Source organism: Xenia sp. Carnegie-2017, unplaced genomic scaffold, assembly GCF_021976095.1.
Source record: "Xenia sp. Carnegie-2017 unplaced genomic scaffold, XeniaSp_v1 HiC_scaffold_23, whole genome shotgun sequence".
In the NCBI taxonomy this organism is placed as follows: Eukaryota; Metazoa; Cnidaria; class Anthozoa; order Malacalcyonacea; family Xeniidae; genus Xenia; species Xenia sp. Carnegie-2017.
The window spans coordinates 6,229,754-6,257,016 of record NW_025813486.1 but is presented as its reverse complement, the minus strand read 5'-3'; the positions used below and the strand labels follow the sequence as shown (position 1 = coordinate 6,257,016).

General features: G+C 35.1%; 3 protein-coding genes and 1 long non-coding RNA gene across 7 annotated transcripts in view; 2 read left to right on the top strand and 2 right to left on the bottom strand.

The window, feature by feature from the left end:
* Positions 1–17,601, bottom strand: part of LOC124449641 — a 43,004-nt gene extending 25,403 nt beyond the window's left edge. For 2 of the 4 annotated variants that reach the window (XR_006949462.1, XR_006949464.1), the window contains exons 1-2: positions 17,303–17,601; positions 16,849–16,935 (exon numbers count right to left, since the gene is read on the bottom strand). Coding sequence is in view for 1 of the 4 variants with exons in the window: in XM_047000595.1 (XP_046856551.1) it covers positions 2,086–2,212 (127 nt within the window). In the remaining 3 variants the exon portion in view is untranslated. Of the gene's footprint in view, positions 1–2,085; positions 3,033–3,083; positions 3,680–16,848; positions 16,936–17,302 lie in introns of those variants that run through there. The other 2 variants (XR_006949463.1, XM_047000595.1) reach the window with 2 other exon arrangements.
* On the top strand, positions 12,326–13,542 carry LOC124449637. The gene is made up of 2 exons (XM_047000591.1): positions 12,326–12,401; positions 12,607–13,542. The coding sequence occupies exons 1-2, from the start codon at positions 12,376–12,378 to the stop codon at positions 13,379–13,381; spliced, it is 801 nt and encodes a 266-aa protein (XP_046856547.1). The 5' UTR covers positions 12,326–12,375; the 3' UTR covers positions 13,382–13,542.
* On the top strand, positions 15,393–16,276 carry LOC124449650. Its single transcript, XR_006949469.1, has 2 exons — positions 15,393–15,723; positions 15,830–16,276. It is a non-coding gene; the product is annotated as an uncharacterized LOC124449650 (long non-coding RNA).
* Positions 17,602–20,578: 2,977 nt separating the features above from the next.
* LOC124448997 (tyrosine aminotransferase-like) overlaps positions 20,579–27,263 on the bottom strand; it is a 28,968-nt gene continuing 22,283 nt past the window's right edge. Inside the window, exons 7-11 of the mRNA XM_046999939.1 lie at positions 23,270–23,332; positions 21,889–22,059; positions 21,675–21,758; positions 21,494–21,592; positions 20,579–20,906 (exon numbers count right to left, since the gene is read on the bottom strand). Coding sequence (XP_046855895.1) covers positions 20,739–20,906; positions 21,494–21,592; positions 21,675–21,758; positions 21,889–22,059; positions 23,270–23,332 — 585 coding nt within the window. The 3' untranslated portion in view covers positions 20,579–20,738. The remainder of the gene's footprint in view (positions 20,907–21,493; positions 21,593–21,674; positions 21,759–21,888; positions 22,060–23,269; positions 23,333–27,263) is intronic.

Here is a 27,263-nt window from a genome sequence, read left to right as displayed (position 1 = left end):
CGCAAAAAAAAACTTGAATCAATTTTTGAGAGATAGACGCTCAGTTATTATAGAACTCAATGGTTCCGTCCTCTAAAGATAGGCGGAATACGTAGAGAAATCACGTGAGTATGCATTGAAATGTGCTAGGTTACAAGACAAATCTTGAGATTTTGCGGTATTACGATTACGAACCTCCGAATAAAAGCGTGAAAATGAACGAATAAAACTTAATGTTGAAAATTGTTTGTGAAATTATATTTATCTAATCTTCAAATAGAATATTTACTATTTATTGGGAAATTTCTACTCATCTTCCGACCAAAAGCATGGCATAAAAGATACATCACTAGACGTAATGGTTGAACAAGCACAAGCAGTGCATAAGTATGAAAATTTGATCTTAAAAGTTTTATCCACGAAAAAGGTTGGAAATCTTACTCAACTGCTATTTCTCAAATGGACCTACATTTATTGAAGATTACCAAACGTGGTAGGATACAGGGTAAAATACACTGTTTCTTTTGCTTTCTTTTAAAATGGTGGTGAATTCTCATTAAGCAGAACTCAATTTCCAACGATAAAAAATGCAGTTTCGACTTATAATTGTTATTTGAGAAATAATGGATCATTTCTCATTGTTATGATATAAAAAACATATATCATTGGGGAGCAAAAGAGCTACATTTTTTTGCTATACAAAATATAAGCGTAAAACACAATATCAAATTACCCTACACAAATAAATACATGCCTGTTTTTTGCTAAAAATCCCCACATATAAGTTAGATTTTTAACTTTTTGTGGATGAAACTTTTAAGATCAAAATTTCATACCTTAGTACGTTATATATAAAAATTTAATTTTCTGCTGATTCATTATTTCTTTGTACAAAAACTTAATTTTACTCTTACTCTCCCGCCTCTGATTGCTGTGTTAAAAGTAAAGACAACTGTGGTGTTATGTTTCGTCGTTTGTTTATAAACTATAACTGGAGAAACAAGAAACGAAAATTGATTCGACTTTCAAGTTTCGTGAAACACAAAAATAACAAAAAACCAAATTTGAATTCAATTTTTGATTTGAAAAACAAAAAACGAATTTTGGATTTGATATTCTCATTATGATTTTTTAATATCAGCGAAAAACGAATGGTTTTAAGAAATGAGTTTGAAGATTAAAGCCAGCTGGTTCACACGAGTGAAATAAGGATAAGCACAAGCGTAGACAAAAGATAAAACAAAGATAATTAACGAAGCATTTGACATAAGCATCGACATAAGCGTAGGCATAAGGAAAAAATTCAAGCATAAGCTAAGAGAAAAACAAAAGAAAAACAAAAAAAGATTTAAAGAAATTCGCATTGTGTTTGTCTTGATAATACTCTAGAGCAATAGAAACTAAAGTCTCGACGTTCGTGCTTATTTTACTCGTGTGAACCAGGCTTAAATATTATTACTTCAGTAATGCAGAAAGTGATTGTGTTTGCGAATGAAAAGTTAATTACAACTGATTGTCTTCACAACATTTCAAATGTGTAAGATAATTAGTAGATTTTTGTAAATGTGATGGATGGTAAACTGGGAAATAAAGTATTTTGCCACTACGAAAATATTTTAAGTAAAGTAATTTTACCATGGAAAACTTGTATTTTATTGTTCAATAAACTGCAATGAAACAAGGACAAGAAAAAGGTATAAACTATCCTCAAAACTCAAACTTATTTAGATACAAAAGACATTCACCTATTTCAGAAATTTATCAAAATAGTTAATGATTATATAAACTTTTGAACTATACATTTTAAATTTTACAAATTTATCATCCAATGTAGTCCAAAGGAACATTGATGAGTTATAACGTTCCATAACTTAATGAAATTTCGTGTCTTAGACATATTTTTGTCCAAAAGGTAAAACTTCAGCAATGGCTCTATCTTTTGATTTATTCATTGAAGGAAGATATGTCCATAAAGAACTACTTCCCATTTCGAAACACTCCACTGATTTATCATCCTCACCTCCCATGACAACAATTGTATCACCAGTTATAACTGCACAACACCTAGATCTCTTTTCAACATGGATGGTAAGACTGTAATCTTACCTGTTTTGCTGTCATACATGATAACACTGTTCAATTTTCCTTCATCACCATAACCTCCAAGAAGAACAACTTGATCTCTCCATTGAACTGTTGCCATTTCAGTCAATGGATGAGGTAATGGAGGCATTTTCTTAAATGTAAGAGTCCTTGGATCAAACTCCAAAACACTGGACAAAAATTAATTGATTTTCCCCGTCCTCCAAAAATAAGAACTTTATCATCAACAACAACAGCTCCATAGCGCCAACGTGGTTCAGGCATATGACACAACTCTTTTAAAACATGAGATGTTGTACCTGTAATCTTTATTTCACTGATCAAATCTGATGGTCCTTTATCATCAATTTTTCCTCCAATGAGAAAGATTTGTTGTTTATAAACAACAGTTTGATGACCAAAACATCCATAAGGAAACTCTGTGGAAAATTTTCTCCATGTTAAAGGTGACTGTTTTATATTCAATGTCTCTATTGATTGGCAGGCTCCTCCAACAACAAATAAATTATCATTATAATTAAATGATGAAGCACCACAGTGTCTATTTTCCATTGATGCAATGTTAAACCATTTCTTCTCCTTCCATGAAAAAATTTCAACACTGTCACCCCCAGCAACCAAAATATCACTTCTTAATAAATCCATAACTAATTCAACTGGTGATGTCAATATTGGAGCAAAATGTTCATTTATAGTCATCTTGTCCAAAAGTTCAAACATCATGGTTTTCATTTTTTCCATTTCTTGGGAAGATTCAATCAAATTTTTATACCAACACTCGACAGCGAACTCCTTGCGCCTGTCCTGTATTGGATTAAACATTTTTCCGTCTCCAAGTTCAATACATGGCCAAGTTGATAAATGATCATGATTCTTGTTGATTCTTAAAATGAACTGATATAAATGATGGTTGAGAAGAATGACAGACTTTATATTTTCCATTCTTTGAGACTTTTGAACATCGCTCTCATGCCACCACCGATAAAACAGAGAACATTTTACGAACACCGTCCAATTCATGCAGCCTTTTATATAAGATAAACATAAATCAATGAGATTCTTTCGATTCTCCGGACATTCAAAATTTGTGCCATGATCTTAACAATAACTGCAAATATTCTGTCCCCAAGCTTAAAGTTTTGTTGTTGAAAACATCCGTTGCTTTCTCACGGGATTTTTTAAATCGATCCTTTGCCATTTCAAAATCCTTTGAATGTTGTATTGCACGGAAAGATCATACTTGGTGGTGATGGCAGTACAAGTTGCCTGAGACTCATCATTATTACTTGCTTCTTCACATTCTCTATCACTTTCTACTTCGTCAATGCAATTAAAAGTAGAAGAAATCCTTCCTCCAAGTAGTTCAAACTGGAGCAAAGGTCTATTTTCGAAAGATTATCTAGCTTTGTTTTGATGTCGTGTAAATCTCGCTTGATAAGTTCCCGAATTCCTTTATTACCAACGTCATCGTTTTCTAGCCTGTCTGCTGCACCATCTCGGACTATGTCCATAAAAAAATGAATTATAGAGAACACTAAGTTTTCCATAGCGTTCTGATGATTTGAACTCGTAGAGCTTGTGTATAAATCTATTGCGTCTGTCAAAAGCAAAAACATTAGCAAAATTAGCTGTGTTTGTATGAATACTCGATTCAAATAAAATGCTTTATTTCTTTCAAAATTTAAACCAATGATATTAATATATATTAATGTGTTTAAAGCAACGATTTACAGCATTTTCCATAGATCAAACTTTTAACTTTGTAAGAAAATTTTAAATTACGAGGGAAAAGAAATCGATAATGGAGAAAAATGAAGGGAATTTTAAAATACGAACAAAATCCAAATAAAACTTAATGCTCCTGCTATGTTGTTTATTTAATGATAGTTTACCGGCAAATATTCAAGAATTATTTTACAACACTTTACATGACACTAAATGACTATTTTCTTGAGAAAACCGCTGAACGCGCGTAATGCATTTTTGTGATTTAGCGATCATTTTTGACAAGCGTGAAACTAAACTGACAGAACGAGATCTTATAAAAACTAGAGCACCATTTCTACAAAATTATCCTAGATTTCTCTCTGCAGTAACGTTTTACAAAGAGTAGTTAATATTTATAGTCCACTATTTAGTTCCGTTATTTCATCGATTCTGTATCGTTTGTGTGTGTTTGTTTGAAGACATGAAAATTGATGTGTGTAGTGACTTGTAAAGTGTATTTATTAGCTAACATTAAATATGGCTCAAAGTCTACATTGTCAGGTGACGAAAGTAAAAAAGCGACAAAGAGGTAAATACATCGAAGTGAGAGCTTTTAAAAGAGAAGGGAAGTTTATTCAAATTAGGAAAAATAACAATAAGGGGGGAAATTCTGTGTGGAAACCGTAACCATTTTTCTGGCTGATTCTGCTCTAGTTTATTAATTTTGCATCTATATTATATATTGTATTTGTTGTTACAATAGTTTGTGTCGATCAGTACGTCGTGCTTTAATTTATAAAACTAAACTCACTTTAACCTTTTCAACAGAATTCATTCAATGATATTTAGTGCAGCTAGTGCTTACGTTTTATTGATAACGTTGACAATCTTCTGTTTGCCGAATGACCTTTGCAAGGTTAGGGAAATTTTCTATATTTTAAAAAGCAATTTATTCAAAGCAATCGAAGGCCCATCAAATGCTAGGGATGCGGGGAAGAAAACCATGTGATCAAAAATTGTCCCAAAAGAAAGAAAGGGGAGAATAAGTATAGAAACAAGCAGGGAATTTATTAAAGCATAAAGCACCTTCGGTAGATACTGAGGGAAACAAAAATGAAAATTCTGGAGAAAATGTATTTGTCGTAGGAATGACAGCAACAGAAGGAAACGGTAGTTGGATATTTCATTTAGGAGCCTCGCGACATATGAAAGCTAGCTGCGATATTTTAGTAAATTACTGCGAGTTTCCAAAGACAGAACCTTTTACACTTGGAGACCGTGGTTATGTAAATGCATATGTGTTTGGACAAGTTGACATCACCATGATACTTGGACGTAAAGAGAAAGATAAACAGAAATAAATTTTGACAAAGGTATTGTACGTCCCAAAGATAGCTATAAATCTTTTTAGCGCACGTGCAGCAGCATCTAAAGGCAAAGTGGTTCAATTTGGGCACAGTCTCTGTTGGATAAAGAACTCCAATGGACAAGCTTCAGCACGCGGTCGACTAGTTGGGAACATGTATCAACTTGATTGTAAAGTTGACAAACCAGAAAACCAAGATCAGTTGTTAATGAAAGTGGCACTAAACTTGATCTATGGCACCAAAGAATGGCACATCTAAATGTCGGTCAAATGAAAACTATGGCTTCAAAGCAACTTATAACAGATATGGACATACCCAAATCTTGCAATTCAAGCTTTTGTTAGGCATGTGCAGAAGGAAAGGCACGCCGCACATCATTTAAGCCAGTGGGAGATATTCAATCAACCAAAAGATTGGAGTTGGTTCATAATGATGTGTCGGGAACAATGAAGACTGAAAGCCTTGGAGGTGCAATATATTTTGTTGCCTTCATTCATGATTATTCCAGATGTGTTACGGTATATCCAATGAAGCACAAGTCAGAAGTGCTTGAAAAATTCAAGGATTGGGAGGCAGCAGTCACAAACCAATCAGAGTGTAGGATAAAAACACTACGCATGGACAATGGGGGTGAAAGGAGAGAGGAATTCGTCATGAGAGAGAGGAATTCGTCATGAGACAACAGTGCAACATTCACCCCAGCAGAACGGGATAGCTGAGCGCAGGGGCGGATCTAGAGTATGTCAAATCCGTCGCGCGACTGATGTTTGAAATTCAAAAATTACCTATTCATATTAGTTAAAAATTCATTAATTATTCTTACTTTATTATCGCATTTACTTCGTGATAAAAATCCAGCTTTATTTATAATTGAAAACTAATGACTAATGCAATGAATATCTCCTTGGTAACCAGATCAGTTGAATTTTAATTGACCTGGAATAACCGACTGATAAGCGGGGTGGCTTGACTGGTTCGACTTATAAAGGAGTCTATGAACGCCAGAAACGCTATTTTATTGGTCAATGGCCAGATCAGTGGACAGTCTGGAATAATCTCGACCGATAATAGGGTGGCCGGACCTATAAGGAGTCCAATTGCTATCTTACAATTGGTTCATTTGAATTTTGTCTTACTGTGATTGGTTTGACCGATTTCGACGGATAGCCAACTGAACTAACATAGTCAAGCTCACTGTCTGAATTGAATGTTTGATCGTTTCATAGTAATTTTTATAAGCATGATAGAAACTAAACTACAATCAGATGGAATTTATGGAAATATTTTACAAATTCATATGTTGACATGAATGCTGCTTTCCAAACTGGGAATTTTTTCAAGAGGGTGAAAAATTTATGGATGAATTGTAAATGCTTGGCAAAGACGATCTCGCGAGCGACATTTCAGTCATTGATGTTCAAAAGAAAGCCAACATTGTTTTGAGTTTTATCAGCAGAAATTTACATCGAAAATCGTAAGTAAAGGACAAGTGAAGTGTATGCATGAATGCAATATATCAAAGTCAATTTATGCGAGTGTGTCATGCGATTTATGTTAATATGGCGTATGGTAAGCAGATTGATGCTTCTAAAATTGTTGTTGCCGAAGGACTTTTAGCTATGATTTCTTTAATGCTTGGGGAATCGTGGCCGTTATATGGCAGCGAAATCCTACATTTCTGCAAATATATTTCAATGGACAAAAAATCTGTAGCCATAAGGTGCCATACTATTATTTACTTTATCATAAACAAATGTTTGGGGCTTTTCAGTTTATGATCATTGATCATTCGATCATTAGACAGTTATACTACATATTGTTTAAGATTTGAGAAAACTAACATTGATTACATGAGAAGCTGTTTACTATAACCTGTGATTTTGAGTCTTATGATCCATGAAGCTTTTTATTTTGACAATTTGACTGGAATGGTATTAAACCTGAACATTTGACATACATGAAATTTTGTCCCATGTCACATATTGTCCCCTTTTCTAACTGAACACCTCATGTAGAGATGTAAAGGTGTGTTAGTCTACGGCTCATACCAGATTGTTGCCATAAATTCCAAAGGGCTATTGATTTATGAAAAGCATTTTCTATAAAGTAAAAATGTCTTCCCATATATGCAGATAAACCTTGAAATTTGGCAAAACAGCAAAGTATTTTTCATGATCACTAGGTAATTTTTCTGATGATCATTATAATTTCTAAACTAAATTTTTTAGATTTACATTTAAACAAGCTTTGATCATATGAAAAGATATTTATCATAACCAGTAAGCATGACACATAAACCATTTTTAACATTCATGTAATTATATAATTAAAGACATGTTGGTTACATTCTGTTTGTATTTGATAATACAATGCTACTAGTGATTGCTATATAGCACACCTTGCAGAAGATATTAGTCTAGTGAAATGCCTAATAAACATTTATGGCATTAAGCTGTCCTTAATTGCAAATTTTCACTCTGATAATTTTTGCTTAATCTTTGGCATAAAAAAATTTTGAGTTTTTCTCAAAGGGTGAATTTGCTGGCACTGATGTGGAGATGGGTAAAGAGTTACAATAAACTTGCAAGGTTTGAAGTCTGAGCTTTTCTATATCTATGAACTGTCACTTGTAGTACCAAATTTCTAACTTAACTTATTACATAGAGGTTTGAATGGGGGTCTCTAGGGGGGTCTATGCCTGACAACTTGGTAGAAATTTTAAAGAATATATCTGTTTTTGAATAGCATTATTGTAAAATAAATTTACGTTCCTAGACATGCTAATGAGCCATATATTTGGCATGATAATGAGCCTAAATATTTGGCAAAACATTCAAGTAAAGAAAACTTAAGAAAAATGTGTTGTTTTTACGCAAAAACGATGCCCACAAAATACGTTTTGTATTGCTCTAAAACGCTGAAAATGGCATTTTCAAGACTCTGAAATTCAAAATTTCTCAGGGGAGAATGCCTCAGACCCCCCCAGGTGCGGAGCGCCTCCGACGTTTTATGACTAATGTTTGAAAAATCCTAGATCCGCCCCTGGCTGAGCGCACGAATCAGACAATCCAAGAAGCAGTTCTTTCTATGATTTTGCATGCTGGACGGTCCAAGGCTTTTTGGGCTGAAGAAGTGTGCAATGCAGCCTAAATAAGAAATCGAGTCATTGCTACTGCAACTGCGGTTACTCCGAATGAAAGATGGTATGGAAAGAAGCCAAACGTGTTCCATTTTCGTGTCTTCGGTTGTACTGTTTATGCCCATGTTCCTGATGCGGTTCGCCAGAAATTTGACCAAAAAGCAGTCAAGATGAGATTTGTTGGTTACAGCCTTACACAGAAAGGATACAGGCTGTACGATGAAAATCAACAAAAAGTCTTTATTCAGAGGACGTTACATTTAATGAAACAGATTTTGGATCGACATAAGCTCAAATGAAGTGTGGTGAAGATATTACCGAGTGTGCTGAAGAAGGAACAGAAATAAAGGGGCAAGATGGTGCAAACAGAAATGAGCAACAAGATCCCTCAAATAAGCCTTGACGCTCAGGAAGACAGAGAAATCCACCAATATATTACCACGACGAGTATGCTGGGATCACTACATCAAAGTATGTAGCACTTTACGTGTGTGAGATCACAGAGCCAGAAACCCTAAAAGATGCTCTTAATAGTGAATATGCAACGAAATGGAAAGCTGCTGCAGATGCGGAATACCAGTCTTTACTAGAGAATAAGATCTAGGAATTGGGCATAATACCAGCTGGACGTAAGTCTATCAGTTGCACGTGGGTCTGTAAAGTTAAACACGATGAAACAGGAAAGGTAGAGAGATTTAAAGGTCGTCTGGTGGCTAAGGATTTTCTGCAAAAATATGGAATTGAATATGAAGAGACATTCTCTCTAGTGGTTCGTTTTTCGTCAATTCGCACTCTTCTGGCTTTTGGTGTATCTCGAGGAATGTTGATCCATCAAATGGATGTAATAGCGACATTCCTCAATGGAACATTAGAAGAGGAAATATACATTAAACAACCCGAAGGCTACGTAAAACCAGGAAAAGAAAAGCTAGTGTGTCGTCTCAAAAAATCGCTTTATGGTCTAAAGCAAAGTCCACGTTGCTGGAATAAGGTTTTCAGAGAGTTTGTGTTATTATTAGGATTTGTTCAGAGTGAAGTTGACCCTTGCGTATTTATTCGTTTTCTCAACAATAAGCTGGCGATTATCACTGTTCACGTTGATGACCTCATACTTTTGACTAAAACTGAAGAAGAGATGAATGATCTAAAAGCCAACTTGGCAAACCAATTCAAAATGAAAGATATGGTCGTACTCCACTACTGCCTAGGAGTTAGTATTACTATAAAGAACGGTGTGTTAAAAATCAATCATAAGCAATACATCAACAAAATTCTGAAAAACTATAAACTACAGGATTGCAAGACAATTTCTACGCCAATGGATGTAAGCGTCAAATATGTTAAAGACGATGGACATCACAAATCAGTCGATGCCTCTCACGATCAGTCAATTGTAGGAAGTTCTATATACGCGGCAATTGCTACACGTCCAGATATAGCTCAAGCAGTAACAACATTGGCTATATTCAACACAGCACCGAACGAAGCACATCTTACAGCTGTAAAACGTATCTTTCGTTACTTGAAAGAAACTTGTAAACTAAGCCTGCAGTACGAAAAAACCAGTATCGATTTAGAGGGATACTCTGATGCAGATTGGTCCTCAGACACAGACGATCGACGGTCAACTTATGGAAATATGTTTTTATTGTCAGGTGGTGCAATCATTTGGGCAAGCGAGAAACAACCAACAGTGGCTCTTTCAACGTCGGAATCGGATGTTATTCAACCCAAGTATTAGTATGGCTGCGACAACTGATGAAAGACATATAAATGGATTGTACAGCGGCTAAGAACATACATGAAGATAATCAAGGTACAATCGCTACCTCAAAGAATCCAGTACTACACAAGCGGATAAAGCACATTGATATTAAACACTATTTCGTGCGCTAGAAAGTTCAAGATGGAACACTTGAAATAAAGTACTGTCCAACAAAGGAAATGATGGCAGATATTTTTACTAAGCCATTACCAAGAGAAAAATTTGAATATCTGCGATGCAAACTGGGACTTGCATAAACATTATGACAAATTGAGTGAGTGGGAGTGTTGTAAATTACACTCAACAGTGTTTGTTACGTTGTTATGAAGTATTAACTATGTTTAAGGTTATATCGTGGGCGCATAGGTACGTTCGCACAACGTCCGTTGTTCTTTCCTTTTATCGCAATAAAAATATCGTAATACTTTTATGTTTAAAGTGTTTTCTCTGCTGAAATATATCGCAATACGAACAAGTATGTCATAGGGTGAGTGCGGGAGTACATTGTGACATAGAGTGAATTAAGGACTGCAGTGTGACATAGAGTGAATTAAGGACTGCAGTGTGACATAGAGTGAATTAAGGACTGCAGTGTGACATAGAGTGAATGGGTGACTACAGAGTGACATAAAGTGAGGGGGCTACAGTGTGACATAGAGTGAGTGGGAGACTACAGAGTAACAAATAGGGTAAGTGGGTGACTACAGTGTGACAAAGAGTGAGTGGGGGACTACAGAGAAACACATAGGGTGAGTGGGTTACTGCAGTGTGGCATAGGGTGAGTAAGGGACTATAGTTTCTTTGAATTCATCAATTGCAACACTTACAAACACAATGAACCCAACAAAACGAACAACACAACAATAACAAAGTAAATGGTTTGAACACGGGAGTATCGTTACATGTTTGTAAATGTAGATCGTCCAGGTTGGTATAGTCCTGAGAAGGACTGTTTTTGTTGTTGTTGACTGACGTTTCGACAACCTTAGCGGTAGTCATCTTCAGAGTCAAATGAGGAGTATACGTCAGGTTAGTCGTATTTGTTATCTGGTTCTTACGTCATTTAATTGTGTGTCCAGGAAATGTGCAATGTCATTGTGAATTAGTGTGATGTGAAATATTTTTAGTTGTGAAGCGTGATTTAGGTGTGATGTTTTTAGTTGTAATGTGTGGGTGTCAATTGTGTATTGTCCTTGTGAATTAGTGTGAAGTGTAATGTTTTTAGTTGATCGTTGGTTTGTATTGTGAATAAGTCGTTTGTAAGGTGCCGGTAATTGCTGTGATCTGTTCAGGGGGGTTTGTTCAAAGTTGGTATACCAACTTTCTAATGTAAGCCGTTGTCTATAGTCAGTACTGTAAGTAATGCATTTTACCGAGTCCCAGTCAATGTTGTGCTTTGTGATTCGGTGATGTTCGGCAATGTGATTAGTTTTGTCTTGTTTCTTTGTAGCTCGTTCGTGTTCAGTAAGTCTTATGTTAAAGTTCCTGTCAGTCACACCGATGTAGAAGACGCGGCAGTCGGAGGAGTTTATTTTGTAAACTGCACCTTGTCGTTCGTTCGGTTGTTCTTTGTCCTTTATGTTCGTTAGTACTTGTCGTAACGTTGTGATTGATTCATGTGGGACACGTGTGTTGTATGCTCGTAAGATACGCGAGATAGTCTCAGACGTACCTTTGATGTAAGGTATCGTTGCTGTTGTCGCTGAGTTGTTCGTTTCGTTAGGCTGGTTGGGTTTGAAAGTGTTGCGTTTGATAAAGTCAGAGTTATAGTTGTTTTGTCAAAAACACGTTTGAGATAGTTTTTTTGTTGTGTAGAGCGTCCGTTGAATCACATATGATTTGTGCACGTCTTGTTAATGTTCTGATTGTGGTGGCTACATCACAGAAAACAAAGGATGTAAACTCTCAACATAGCTAATTAATATGGCTAAGTAATAAACTTGGCTTTTTCTAAAGAAAAGAGAGAAAATGAGCACTTGTTTTGGACAGTGTTTTTTTAAAGGAATCGGTGTTTGTATTTTTCAGCAATACAAAATGGTGATCAAAATTGCCTTGCAGTAGAAAAATTATGGCCATATATTAGCTAATTTTTAGTATGAAAAAAAAGAGTGCACGAAAAAGAGGCAGCTGATTGTGCTATATTATGGACCTTACGTTCTACCGACAGCAATGCGAACGGCAACGGCAACGTGGTTGTAAATACGTGTACGCATGCGCCGATCAAAATTGTGCCGTTCTCGCTTAGCGTGCCCGACGCCATTCTCTTTAATTTGACGTTGTGAGAGAACGGCATTAATAAATTGCACAAACAATCGATGTCTTCTGAAAGAACAACATCAAGGTAAATTATTTTGATATTAGACTAGTTATTTATTATAATTTTACAAGTATCGAGGCTTTAAAATATCATGTTAAGTCAAAGCTTCACTTGCTTTTGCATTTCTGTTTATATTTTTATTATATCGTTGAAGGATGAATTATTTAACTGCAATATACTTCGAGGTTACATTATTTTGATAAGAAATCGTATTTTTCTGTTCAATTAGTGTTCCTATGAAATGGACTGAGCTGCATGATGAGATATTTGTACGAGAAATTTTGTTGATTCAACCATGGAGCAGTAAGAAAGCATCTCCTGAAAGAGGAGAAGCATGGATGAAGATAGCTACTTCATTGAATTCTTTGGAAACACCAACGTTTCGTGTAACTCAAAGGTCCGTACGTGATCGATATGCTGTGCTTGAAAAGAAACATAAGAAGAAAATACGTGATGAAAATCTTGCAAGTGGAATATCATGCCAGGAGAATGAAGTAGATCTTGGCATAGATGAAATTATTACATTGTTTCATGAAGCTGATATGGAACACGAAAGAGCATCAAAGGAAAAGAAAAGAAAACTTGAGGAGGAAGCCAGTCAGGCAGCTGAAATGAGACAGCAATCCCTTGAATCGTTTGGTGAAACTCGCAAGAGATCAGAGTTTACTGATTCTGAGGTAAAAACTGCCAAAAGAAAACGCAGTAGTGGTTCTGACATGGTTTTGTATTTAAGAGAAAAAAGTGAGAGAGAGGCTGAGTTGAAGAAGAAGGAATTGGAAATAATGCAGCAGCAAACTGACAAAGATTATGAATTAAAAGAAAATGACATAAAACTTAGAAAAGAAGCAATGGAAGTAGCCCAAAATCAAAATAATTCTGTGCTGAATCAGCTTATCGAATTGCAAAGGACTCAACAACAGCAATTCATGCAGTTGATGAGGCATCAGCAGGAGCAAAGTTCATGCATGATGGCCCTTTTGAATAAGTTAACTTCTGGAAAATAAACAATGACATAGACTATTACCAGAGAACAGCCTCCTCTTTTTGTTTATGCTGTGATGATAACAGATCAAACTAAACTTGTTTACAAATCTCAATTGTTTCAGTTTTTTAAAGTAAATATGTAAAAAAGTATATGCATTTTCATGCTGTCTTTCATATTTTACAACTATTGTGCAAATGTTTAAATTTTTGCATTTAAATCCATTTATTAATGTTCTGTTTTGAAACAATTTCTTATGAACAATGGCGTTTTTTTAATCATTTACATGAAGTAATTGTGTATAGTGGGTGGGTCAAGGCCAAAGTATTTTGCTGTTGTTCTGCCATATAGGCATGCCCTTGCATTTTCTATAAGATCACACACAACATACATTTTCCCAACTGCACTCAAATGTACTTTCAAATTTTTTTAAAGTCCAAAAATTTGAAGTAATTTACAATGGCACCAAACAACCATTCAACAGCTATTCTCACATGACTCATAGATTTGTTCCATTGTTTTTGTTGTTCTGTAACTACAGCTCCTCGGAAAGGGCCTTGTAATTGTGGTCTGAGAGGGTATGCAGGATCACCATATATGCATAAAATATCCCCTTGCATGTTAAATGAACATTGCTGTAACATGTTGAGAATACCAGATTGGGCAAGCATTGCACTATCATGCCTTTTTCCTTCGACTGGACCATAAAGATTAGCTATCATGCCTGATGGTGTTGCAATAGATTGAAACTTAATAGCATGAACTTTCTTGTGTCCATTATAAAGTGTACGTTGCAATCGACCTGGTCGTGCAACAGGACGAACAGTATCGTCGATGAACCCCCAGCAGTTGTTAAGAGCTGTACTCTTTTGGTGTATAACTGTGGCAAATTCCTCTAAATTTTCTGGTTGCAACCATGCCTGGTTAAGATCAGTGAGCAAATGATGCCATCGTTCATGAATTACGTTCAGAACTTGATTCGATATCATGCACAACTGAGGTTCAGGTCTGGCAAATCTATGAATCATATCAACATATCTGCACGGATAAGCAAACCTCTTCAAAAAAATACATATAGCCCCTCAATGTTGTCTACTTTTAGTCCATTATAGCATTTTATTTCCCCAGGCAATTCCAATATTTCAGCAAGGTTGTAAGTATCATTTCGAAAGAAGCGAAATTCTGCTAAACATTCATCATCTATCATTGGATCTAAATCGAAGTCTTCATAACGCCAAAACGGTATCCTAGGGCTTTTGGGTTTATTTACATCGTATAGCAGAGCAAATTCTTCGTTATCTATCGCGTTCAAAGCATGAGCGAACACAGTAATTTCCCTAAGACTCGGCATATTAAAATTTAATGAATCTTTATTTACACACAAAAGTCTTAGCACATGCAATCGTAAGGTTAAATTTAAGCGGGAAACGGCAACGTCAACCGCGCGACCGTTCCAGTCCCCTAGAGTTGCCGTTGCCGTTGCAGTCGCTTAATCGTAAGGTCTCTAATGAACTTAATAATGGACTGGAGTACTAACCTTGCCGTACTCATTTTTGTCAACCTTTTTTTAAAAAAATAGTGAGTAAATTTTTACAAGATAGATGGTCATTGGTTCTTTAGTAACAAAATCATACGGTGCGAAGATTTCCAAACAAGCATATTACGATATAAAAAACCTTAAAATGGCTTTGTTAGACATTGACTGTAACATAATTAAAACTATCACCAAAAATTTGAATGCTCATGCTGCGTCTAAGAATGTGCAATACGTTCAATTTATTTCACTATGTGCGATATCAATTAGTCTCTTTACTAAAGAAGTATTCTAGAAAAGACCACGACAGAATGTTAAATATTTAAACTTCTATAGCACATCATTCAAATTTTAAAGTATTCGTTGAATGTAACAATATTTTCTTCACTAATTCTTTTGTATGCATATTGCCAAAATGTGAAGGCGTACGTGGGTAGAAGGTGAGAAGAACATACGAAACATACCAAAAATGTCTCTGTTGAAATAAATCTTATTGTTTAAAAATAATCATGTAAAACTAGCATTTAAAATAAACATCAATGTATTTGTGACATCAATCTTTTGCCTTGCTATTTTTATTTCTTTTTGTCCTTCTGGTGAGTGGTTACAACAGAAGAACGGCATAAGAACGCCTTAGGAAGAGAAACGAGAATTCAGCAGACCGAATGCATGGAGGAACTAACTTGCAGTCAATATAAGACAAGTTCCTGACACAAATTAGTCCAAAGAAGGTTGGAAGTGAGGGAGGAGGCTTCTCACTCGTACGTGCTCATCGAGTGTGAATCAGAAATTGTGCTCTTACGTATCAAAGGCAGACTCGTCTATCGACGGTAAGATTTTTGCTAAAATATTTCAAATCAAGTAGCGGAGTGAAAATAATGTCTTGGAATAGTCATGAGATTATTTTGAAGTCCCACTCAGCGAATGTGCTTTTAGAATGGAAGCTTTGTTTAGTCGAGAAAAATTGGCTGGGTATTCAGTATATGTCAAATCTGGAATGCCATTATTTACATATCATATGATACAATGACATAGAAATTGCGACATATTGACAGCAATGTGAATTTCTGAAGAAATATTTAAAATTCAAACAACCGCTGGGGGTAAATAATTTCTTGTTGTTTTAGCTGTATATTATGTTATTTCTCTTAAGTAAAAAGTCAACACTGAAGATAGAACAGTGAAAACATTTATTCGCATTTCATTTATCAGAACTCGAGTTATGAGCGGGCTTTGTATTTTTAATGAAAAAAAGTGAACAAATTGAACAAGTGAACAAAATATAAACATACTTCAATTGCCAATGCTAAAGTCGAGTTATTGTTATGAAAATTTCAACTATGTGCAATGTATTCACCACAAATGAAAATCTCACATTGAAAAGAACTTGAGGATTATAAAAACGATGAAAGTAGCCATTTCTAATCTACATTTTACAAAGTGTAGCAGACCTATTAAAGCATCTGGTTGAGTTGTCTGATGAGCTGGTTTACGATGAGTATATTTATGCAATATTTGCATCATAAAATATATATTTGTTTTGGTCACGCGAGCATACTAAACATACTTCAACTTTTATGGAAATGAAATCAGACAGTATAAATTGTATAAATCATTAATACTTGAATGCATGAAAAGATTTTCAATGTCTACAAAATGCGGTTATAATAAAGTAATGATAATCTTATATAACATCATGAATGTGTAAAAGCAAGAGAAACGACAATTTAGGCTGACCAAGTGTGTGGGAGTAATTAGGCTCAATTTAGATTAACAAGTTTCTTATAAGACAAGTTCCCATCAAAATTTATCTAAAACTGTTAGTATTTTCTTAGTTAACTACATTTTTTCTTAATAATGTTGTTTTTTTGGTATGGTGAACAGGAAATCTACTTTATTGATAAGAGGTTTGTATGACGAAACACGAATTAAAAATACGAAACGATTTCACTAACCTTTGTTTAAATCTTATATTCTTTGTATTTATATAGATGGCTTGCGTCTAAAGTCGTTCCCCAAACGCAGGCTTCTTTTAATGTTCTCTGTTTCAATAAAATGATAAAAATGAAGACACATGTATTCACCCTTCGTTTCTTGTTTCGGTTTAAACCATTAAAATTAATATGACTATTCACTTTAAACTAATAATGTTGATAAAATAAAGTCCTAATGAACGAATAAGGAAGAGAAACAACAATTTGCTCTGACCAAATGCGTTAAGTAATTAAAAATTGCTCAATTAAAGACAATTTCGGGTGACAAATTTGCTTTGGTATATACTTGTTACATTGCGTTTTGTCTTTATAATGTTTGGTTTTTCACAATAAGAAAAAATAGCGAATGTATATTATTGATTGAAAATTTATATGACGACATAAGAATTAAGTCATAAGAAACTATTTCATTCACCTTCCTCAAATATCTGTTTGTCTTTGTGTTTATGGATTATTGGTGTCTGAAGTTGCTCGCCAAACACAGATCTCTTTCAATCTTCTTGTTGTAAAAGAAACAATGAAAAGTGAAAAAACCCGAATTCGCCCTTCTTTGCAATCACAGACTGAATCAATGAAATGAGTACGACAGCGGAAAACGGTTTTAAGCGAATTAGCAAATTCACACGTATGATAATGAGCAACGCCTAGTCCAAGAACCAATAAAATCTCTTCTAAACTTCTTCCACGCGCGGGTGTCACGAAAGGAAGAAACACGTGACTAAGTAAGTTCAAAAAGGATATAAACTCTTGACATAGCTAATTAATATGACTAAGTAATAAACTTTGCTTTTTCTAAAGAAAAGAGAGAAAATGAACACTTGTTTTGAACAGTGTTTTTTTTGAAGGAATCGGTTTTTGTATTTTACAGAATTACAAAATTGTGATCAAAATTGCCTGGTAGTAGAAGAATTAGCTATATATTAGCAAATTTTTACTATGACTAAAAGAGTGCGCAAAAAATGCAGGGGGTTGTGGCTTATTGAACTTCATAATGGACTGGAGTACTAACCTTGCCGTACTCATTTTTGACAACCCTTTCTTAAAAAAAATAGTGAGTAAATTTTTACAAGATAGATGGTCATCTGTTTTGTAGTAACAAAATCATACGATGCGAAGATTTCCAAACTGGCATATTATGATATACAAAAACCTTAAAATGCCTTTGTCAGTGAGTAATTAAAGTCATTGACTGTAAAATAATGAAAAATATCACCAAAAATTTGAATGTTCATGCTGCGTCTAAGAATGTGCAATAGGTTCAATTTAATTCACTGTGTAAGCTATTAATTAGTCACTTTTACTAAAGCAATATTCTAGAAAAGACCACGACAGAATCTTAAATGTTTAAACTTCCATAGCACATCATTCAAATTTCAAAACATTCGTTGGATTTAACGTTATTTTCTTCACTAATTCGTTTGTATGCATATTGGCAAAATGCGAAGGCGTGCGTGGGTAGAAGGGGAGAAGAACACATGAAACATACCAAAAATGTCTCTATTGAAAGGAACCTTTTTGCGTACAAATTATGATATAAAACTAGCATTTAAAATAAACATCAATATATTTGTGACATCAATCTTTTGCCTTGCTATTTTTATTACTTTTTGTCCTTCTGGTGAGTGGTGACAATTGAAGAACGTCATAAGAACGCCTTAGAAAGAGAAAGGAAAATTCAGCAGACTGAATGCATGAAGGAACTAAGTTGCACTCAATCTAAGACAAGTTCCTGACACAAATTAGTCCAAAGAAGGTTGGAAGTGAGGGGGGAGGCTTCTCACTCATACGTGCTCATCGAGTGTGAATCAGAAATTGTGTCCTTACGTATCAACAGCAGACTCGTCTATCGACGGTAAGTTTTTTGCTAAAATATTTCAAATCAAGTAGCGGAGTGAAAATATTGTCTTAGAATAGTCATGAAATGAATTTGAAGACCCACTCAGCGAATGTGCTTTTAGAATGGAACTTTGTTTAGTCGAGAGACTTTGGCTGGGTATTCAGTACATCTCAAATCTGGAATGCCATTATTTAGATATCATATGATACAATGACATAGAAATTGCGACATATTGACAACAATGTGAAGTTCTAAAGAAATATTTAAAATTCAAACAACCGCTGGGGGTAAATAACAAGACAGTGTAAATTGTATAAATCATTGATACTTGAATGCATGAAAAGATTTTCAATGTCTACAAATTGTGGTTATAATAAAGTAATGATAATCTTATGTAAAATCATGAATGTGTAAAACGAAGAGAAACGACAATTTAGGCAGACCAAGTGTGTGGGAGTAATTAGGCTCAATCTAGATTTACAAGTGTCTTATAAGACAATTCCCGTCAAATTTTATCCGAAACTGTTAGTAACTTCTTAGATAACTATATTTTTTCTTAGTAATGTTATTTTTTTGGTATGGTGAACAGGGAATCTATTTTATTGTTGAAAGTTTTGTATGACGACACAACATTTAAAAATTCGAAAAGATTTCACTGACCTTTGTTTGAATTTTATATTCTTTGTATTTATATAGATTGCTGGCGTCTGAAGTCGTTCCCCAAAAGCAGCCTTCTTTTAATGTTCTCCTTTCAAAAAAATGATAAGAAATGATGACACATGTATTCACCTTTCGTTTCTTCTTTCGGTTTAAAGCAGGGGTCTCCAAACTTTACAGCTAGAGGGCCACATGAACTTTCATCCAGCATGTTGAGGGCCGAAGAATATAAAAAAGTTCCACGTTATCCTTCAGCTTTTTAAATTTCACAATGTGCTTGAAACCGAAGTAGGAAGTTGGGAGAAAAATTGACGTAAGCCTCTCTTGCTAGTTGGCTTGCGTCATAACGTGAACTTTCTGCGCAAAGTTTATTTTGTTTAATAATAATAGTATTTTTTTCTTAAGTGCCTCTGCGGGCCGGATTGAGAGGCCCAACGGGGCGCATCTGGCCCGCGGGCCGTAGTTTGGAGACACCTGGTTTAAAGCATTAAAATGAATATGACAATGTTTTAAGGGGAAATGTGATCAACGCTGCGTGTGACCAACGCCACGAACCAGTAAAATTCTTTCTAAAATCCTTCCTCGCGCGGGAGTCACGAAAACAAGAAACACGTGAACATGAAACCACTGTGTATAAGTGCATTTTACTATCTTTACGCTTTTCATCACTTGCAAATGATGCGAAAATTAGATCGATTTTGGAGAAAATACCGCTTCAGGTATGAAAACACCGGACATAAAATCACAACAAAATTAATAAAAAAGGGTTTTTCTCAAGAAACGGTAAACTAGAGTAAAAAACAAAACAAAGCAAATCCTTTGTCGCCTTATAATATTACCAAGACCACCATTAATAAAAGATATACACAAATATTCACAACTACATTGATTAATATAATAAATATACTTCTAGCATTCTAGAAAAACCTTAAAAAACAATCCTTTTTCTTGTTCCCTGGACTAAAAGTTTGAGCAAAAAAAGTGGTAGCATGGGATTGAGACGGACAGTTGTGACTATTGAACTGAAATTACATGAGAACGCTACCTGTAATACAAAACCCTAATAATTTTTTGAAGCCATGATTATATCCCAGACACGCGTGTGTGTGTAGTCAATCACTTTTCTCTCCGTGAGAGAATCTCGAAACACTAAACACGCATGTCTGGGGTAAGATTTGGCTTCAACAATTGCCTGAACAGGTAGCGTTCCATGTATTATAGTTCAATGGTTGTGACACAAACTGGAACGCTAATCTTTCAGCAATTTTTGATTTGACACAGACTAAGAACATACAGAAGCCGCAATCGCCATATTTTTTTGAGTTTTTAGAAGTTCTATGATATTATTTTTGAAATATCAATAACCGTTGACGTGATAAATCCCATTCCCATGATCTATGTGTCCATTGGTCAAAGCGTTCTTTCGATGATCACGACAAAACTGCGCGATCCTCTCGCAAGCGACTCGCGCGACTTCCACGGGACATGTGAGGACAACGCGAAAAGAGTTGGGGCATTGAAAACACTGCACAGAAGAAAATAAGAAAAATACTTTGATTAATTTTCTCTACTATGCAACTGTTTCTGAGCAGGCCAAAATAACAAAAGAAGTCTACACTGTAACGAAATGAATAATGATAATGATCTAAAACATAGTGGGCAAGGACCAGACTTGTTTCTTGGATTTTTTATGAACACTTCAACAACCTTCTTGTCATCTTTATGAGCAGTAAAGTAAAGACATAATGACAGCCATGCAAAAAAAACTAGAACAAAACAAAATTCGACCAAACTTGGCAAAAATAAAAAGACGCTCAAAAGACATAATGTGAATCGAAATTTTTCTGGATTTGCATCAAAGTGTTACGGACAAATGTCATGTGTACCTAAATATCGATAAAGGAGTGTGCCCACTTATGTACATGGGTGTACCTAACTATCTACTTGGCTATACCTCACTGTACTAAACTATCGACTTAGGTGTACCTAACTATTCACTTCAGTTAAATAAATGTCTACTTTGGATAAGTATAACGATATTTCATGTCTCAAATAAAAATAAGATGAAGTAACATGGATATATGCATGGTTGAACGACAGTGAGGAACTTACCGTTGCTGGCAAAACAAAAACTGATTGTTCGGCCATCAATTTCTGTGTAAAATCAACATCATCTTTCACGTTGTGTAACCTATCAACTTTGATACCGATCTAAAATAAAACCGACACGTTTTAAAGAGATTATGATTAAGATTATGAACGAGCAAAAAGAAAATTGACTAGTTTCTCTTACCAACATATACATAGCACCTTGTGAGCGAACTGGATAAAGTTCTGGCAGCAATGAAAGACTTTCGTAGAATATATTTGATGTTTTCTAAATGACATAATGATAAAATGTGACGAAATTCTTGGTTTTAAATTTTTAATCAGTGATGAGTTGGTTAAGTTCTATATACATTGACGGACCTGAAGTTGTTTAACTTATATTTGAAGGACCCACCAACCCCAAGAAGTCCGCCATTGTTCTTGAAAAGTAAGTACTTTACATTCATAAAATTGAGTGTTTTTTCAAAGAACTGAGTCGGACAATCAAAAAGAATCGTCGGTAGTGCAGCCTGTATCACCGAACAAGGACCAACAATAACCTGAAAGAGACGTCGTAAGGCTTGTCTTATCTAAAACACCGTTAAAAAAATAATTAAGTATTTTGCAATTATTGCATTCTTAACATCAATCACCAACAGCCATCGTTTGAAGTTGAGGTAAATGTGTTTCTCTAAAATGTTTATTCTTCCTGAACGTCTGGAGTAATGGCGAAGCAAGACATTCACTTTTACTTCTGCAATTCTTTTTTTTTAAGAAAATTATAGAGTCAAACTTGTATTAAGCGGCAGCCTCGGAGAACGGGACTAGCTACCACTTAATGGAGGTGTCCGTTTAAAAGAGATACTTGTCACCAGGCCTCTCTCCGTCGAAAATAACATAAATGGTAAAATCAACAACTAAACGGTGCAGATATATTTAGAAATGACTTCAGTTAATAACAGCGAAACAGAAAAACATTTTTGGTATTAATTAGTAAGTAATAAGTGGCTGAACGAAAATTTTACAGTAATGTCATCTGTTTTAGACAACGACAAGCTACATTTGACATTGACAAGTTATGTTTAATAATAATTGGTAAACAATTTCATGTTTGATATAAGTATTTTATCTTCAATGCACTTGCATTATGAAAAATGTCTTCGTACTTGTTAAGACAGTATGTTTGTGACTAACATGTCTGTAGATAACATGAAATATTTTGAAAAATTGTTCGTTAAACACAGGTTTTGTGTTATTGGACAATTTTGTGTCCGCGTCTGCTCAATAGAGGCTTCATTCCTACGAATTATACATGATTCTGGACTTTACAAAGTCTGTTCAATACAGGGCCGCTTAATACAAGTTTGACTGTAGTTCATATCTTTAGAAAATTCATTTTTCCCAATTTTTTCCAGGAGATAAACACAAAAATTTTTGCGTTGGAGTAAAAACAGGCTGGCTTAGCTATTGATCTGAAGACATAACTATCTCAATACGATGGCGATTAACATGACAACGAAAAACAATGATTGTACCGTTGATTTTAAGGAATATCTAAAAAACGTTTTCTTTTAACTTTGACTTTAAACAGCCTAAGCAAAGCAAAGATATAAATTCTTGCTGGTATTAATGGAGCCTAGTCCATAACTACAAGCGATATATTTATACCTTACAACGAAAGGAATCATTTCTGTCGTGAATTGCAATCCATCCGATACGCCAGATACGATATTGACACACAACGTTTATATGGTTTCCTCAAAATGACGTAATGCAATAGAAATGCGCATGCTCACTGACAACTAGAACAGGAACATTTTTTGTTAAACTTCCCATGCTATGGAAAGGCTCTTTGCCGAATGTCTGCAGGAAATAAGAGAAAAAGTTAATTTAGTTCAAGCCTCATTTATTGTTGCCAAGCCTGATCACCTTCTCGGGCAGTACCAATAAAATTTAGAACCCAACCCCCTGCATATCTAACAACCGTGTCGACGTGAGGCAAGGACGCCATGTTGAAAGATGTCTTAACAAACCTATCCTAACAAACAGTTAAAAATTAAATCTAGACTACACCAGTGCTCAACTCTACACTAACTCAGGAAAAGCAGATATTAGTCGTAATATAAACATCCTCAAGTTTCCCACCTTTCAAAATGGCGGCTTGTTTCACTCGTTTTTTAAATTTCGACGGAGTCAGACAACTGAAAATATCTAATTGCACTGCTGAAAATCTCTAATTGCACTGTGGGTACTGTTTCCTGTTTGGCTGAAGAGCTGTTAAGGCCAAACATACTTCTTTTTGATTAAAAAGACATGGTGCAAGTTGTAAGTAAACAAGACTTTCCACAATTGCAATCGTTTGAAATTCAAGAATTGCGAAAGAATGCAAAGAATAAACACAAAACAGCAAGTACTGTTTTTTTTTTTGGTGAACATTCCGTGCCTCTGTCCTCGACAAAATGTAATTGCTTAAACTCTTGACGTTGTCCCACAATATGCTAAAACACAATATGTTTTTGGATTATACCTTCGCATTCTTTTAAGCACTTATTTATAAATAAGGTAATAAGGTAAGTATCTTTGACTGTTTGACGACTTCATTATTCAGCTCGGCGATTCTTGCATTTCCTTCGTCGATTTGCAGACGGTATTTTTCCTCAAGCTCTTTCTCCGTCTCTCGTTGCAGTTGAAGACATTTCGCCACCGAGTCGTCAACAGCAGTGACAGATTTTTTTAACTGCATTTTAAGTTCTTTGGTCTCGTCTTCAAAATCTGCTCATTTCATCTTCAAATCTTGTATCAGGTCATCGTGATACAAGATTTGAAAATGAAATGACACGGTTCAACTTCATCGTGCGATCGTCACATTTATTTTGAGAAAACCATTCTTTCTTTGTTGAAAAAAAAAACGATATTCGTACGCATCGACGTTCTCGAAGCAAACAGCTGCACTGTACAACACGTCTGGCTCCAAACCATCAATCTTGATCGAAAAGATAGGAAACATACGCCTATAAATTTTGAACAAGTTAAAAAAACGTTGGCTTCGATGGTGGCTTTGTAATGTACGGAAAACTTTTGCTCATTATTTCTAAAAGTAAAGGCGTGACGAATTGGCATCAGAAACAAATTTAGCACCATACATGTGGTGGCAATTAATAATATGTACGATCTACATCTACAAACTTGTAATGAGTAAATTCACAAATCTTTTAGCGTGAATAACCTTATTGAAGGAAGCGTCCTTATCGAGGACGAAACTACATCTTAGTGTACTTGCTAAAACACAAGGATTCGTTGAATAGTATCAGCTCGTTTATTTAGTCGAATGTGATAAAAAGAACGGCTATTTAAAAAAATTGACGTTTGAAAATCTTATTCAAAACAACAACAGAAAGCAATTTTACAGACCTTCCAGTATTTGAAATTTTCATTTCGTGAGTCACACGATGAAAATTTTTCCACAGTTCCTTGTCTTTTAGGTCGATACTATGATCCTTGAAATATTTCACGTTGCAACCACCATTGACAACCATCTGAGTGCTGTATAGACCCTCGCCATGATGCACTTTAAATAAGTGCAAAACAAGGGTCTATACAGCACTCTGTCGCTTTGTCTTCACAAGAAGATGCCATTTTTTTGATGGATATAAATGACGGAATTATTATATATATACGATTCTCAAGAATAACGAACAGAGAGAAACGGACCTCTACATCACTCTACTGTGCAACCTCGTGCTGTATGTATAAGGTTAATAGCTTCGGCTAGCGACTAAACGCTCCAATTGGTCAGGAATCGCATTTCAATGCTGTCACTATGCTAATAGCATGCGTAATAAGATATGCGCTTAACGTAAAATTTCTTAATATGACGCGTAACGGAAGTTGCTCTCAAATTTGCATAAAGTGAAATGAGTTTTGAGATTCGTGATTTATTGCCGCTACGAATAAGAAACAGACGGCAAAATCGAGTCGAAAGATTTCGGAAACATCTATCGAATTCTAAGTTGAAGATAGCATCATGAGATGTTGAAACATGTTTATTTTAAAAATATCGTTTTGTTAAATGCGCAAGAATTCTAAATGAATGAAGTTTTGCTTCGCTTCACTTGTTTCCTAGGATACCAGACGAATGAAAGGTAGAATATGAGGTAATGGACAAGGCAATTAACACATAGTGAAAGTATTCTTAATAGAAATACAGTGGAATAACATGAGAATTTAAAGCAAATTTTTCCTGAAGCGACACAAGTTTAGAAACATCACAGTTATCAAATAAGCAGGAAACACGTTTTTCCAAACGTCTCACATTTCGTCGTTCGAAAATGTCACCTCGATGCAAACGCATCACAATCGTATAAATTTACCGAAAAAAGTCCAGCCGAATCCAAGGAAAGATAAAATCCTCTCGTAATATAACAAAAAACAAGAAAACATTTGGACCATTAATGAAGACAAAATTTTCATTCATTTTACAGCATATTTCAATGTTGACATCACTCCTAAGGAATGTTCGTTAATCCCTCCAAACAAATTTCATTGTTTTCAAACAGGAAGAAACGCTTTCGTTTTGAATTATTGTAATCCAATAGCCATGTGTTACTGGATATACCTCACGTTATTAAAACACGGAATCAGTTTGGAATCCATTTGAAAAAAATCCATGCAAAATTGCTTTGCTATAAAAGCTTCAAGAAAGTGAATGAAAATTGGCGAAATTCCCGTGATCACAATATCGTCAGTTATATTGAAACTGCCCAGTTTTATGCATTAAAGTGCCTACGAAACAAAAATTTTGCTAGCTGAGTTACACTTTCATTGAAGAAATATTTCAAAATGACAATGCATGACTTTCTATAACAATTTAAGCATGCCACTTTTCATTCTCGAGATACTGAGGTCGTCCATTGTCACTTCCTATTTATCTGACCTGTCATTTTCACATTGTAAAATGAGAACTAGAATTATTAAAGCCCGTTCATACGATCCGATTTGTCTGACCCAATGGCTTCGGTTCCGACTTTGGTTGCTTGTTCAGACGGCCCGATAATTGTGTTGATATTTATATTCGTTTACATATTTATAGCAGCGAGAACAGCCATTTGTTAAAAAACTGAATACTACAAAAATACCCGACAACTAAGGCCCCGCCACACGTATCCGGAGTTTTTTAAAAACGAAGGTTTTTTTCTCCGTTTTTGAAAAGATTTGCGTCCACACGTAGCCTATTTGAATCGTTTTCGCCTGTCCACATGTATACGCAAATACGAACGCAATACGAAAAAACGATATGAAAGAGCATGCGTAGAGAGAGCATGACTTCCTCGCCTGTTTATTATTCGTTTTAGAACAACTTCCCGTGACTTTGAAATAGAGATCATCCTCATAATATTAATTCGTTTTCTTAAATAATCAACGTGAACATTCAAGATGTTAATTTGTAACTCAATACATGCTATGATGCCTGAAAGAAGCCCGAGTAAAATAGCTATACAATTCTGAATTGCCATGTTGAACAAATGCTTTAAGCTTTGAACCTTTGAACCATGCTTTGAACTGGTGTTTTGAATTCGGCGCAAAAACGCATGCTCCATTGACTCGATACAACGTCATCCCGGTCATCGTATTAGAAAACCTCCGTTTTAACCGTCCACACGTAGTTGTGAAACCGGCGTTTTAAAAAAATCCACTCTGGAAGCCGTATTTAAAAAGCATCGTTTTTGGAAGACGAAAACGCCGTTTACGTGTGGGCACAAGGGCAAAACGGAAAAAAAACCTCCGTTTTCAAAAA

Coding starts and splice junctions, on each gene's coding strand:
- LOC124449637 (XM_047000591.1), top strand. CDS start 12,376: ATGTCTTCTGAAAGAACAACATCAAG. Junction 12,402..12,606: donor TCTGAAAGAACAACATCAAG/GTAAATTATTTT, acceptor CTGTTCAATTAG/TGTTCCTATGAAATGGACTG.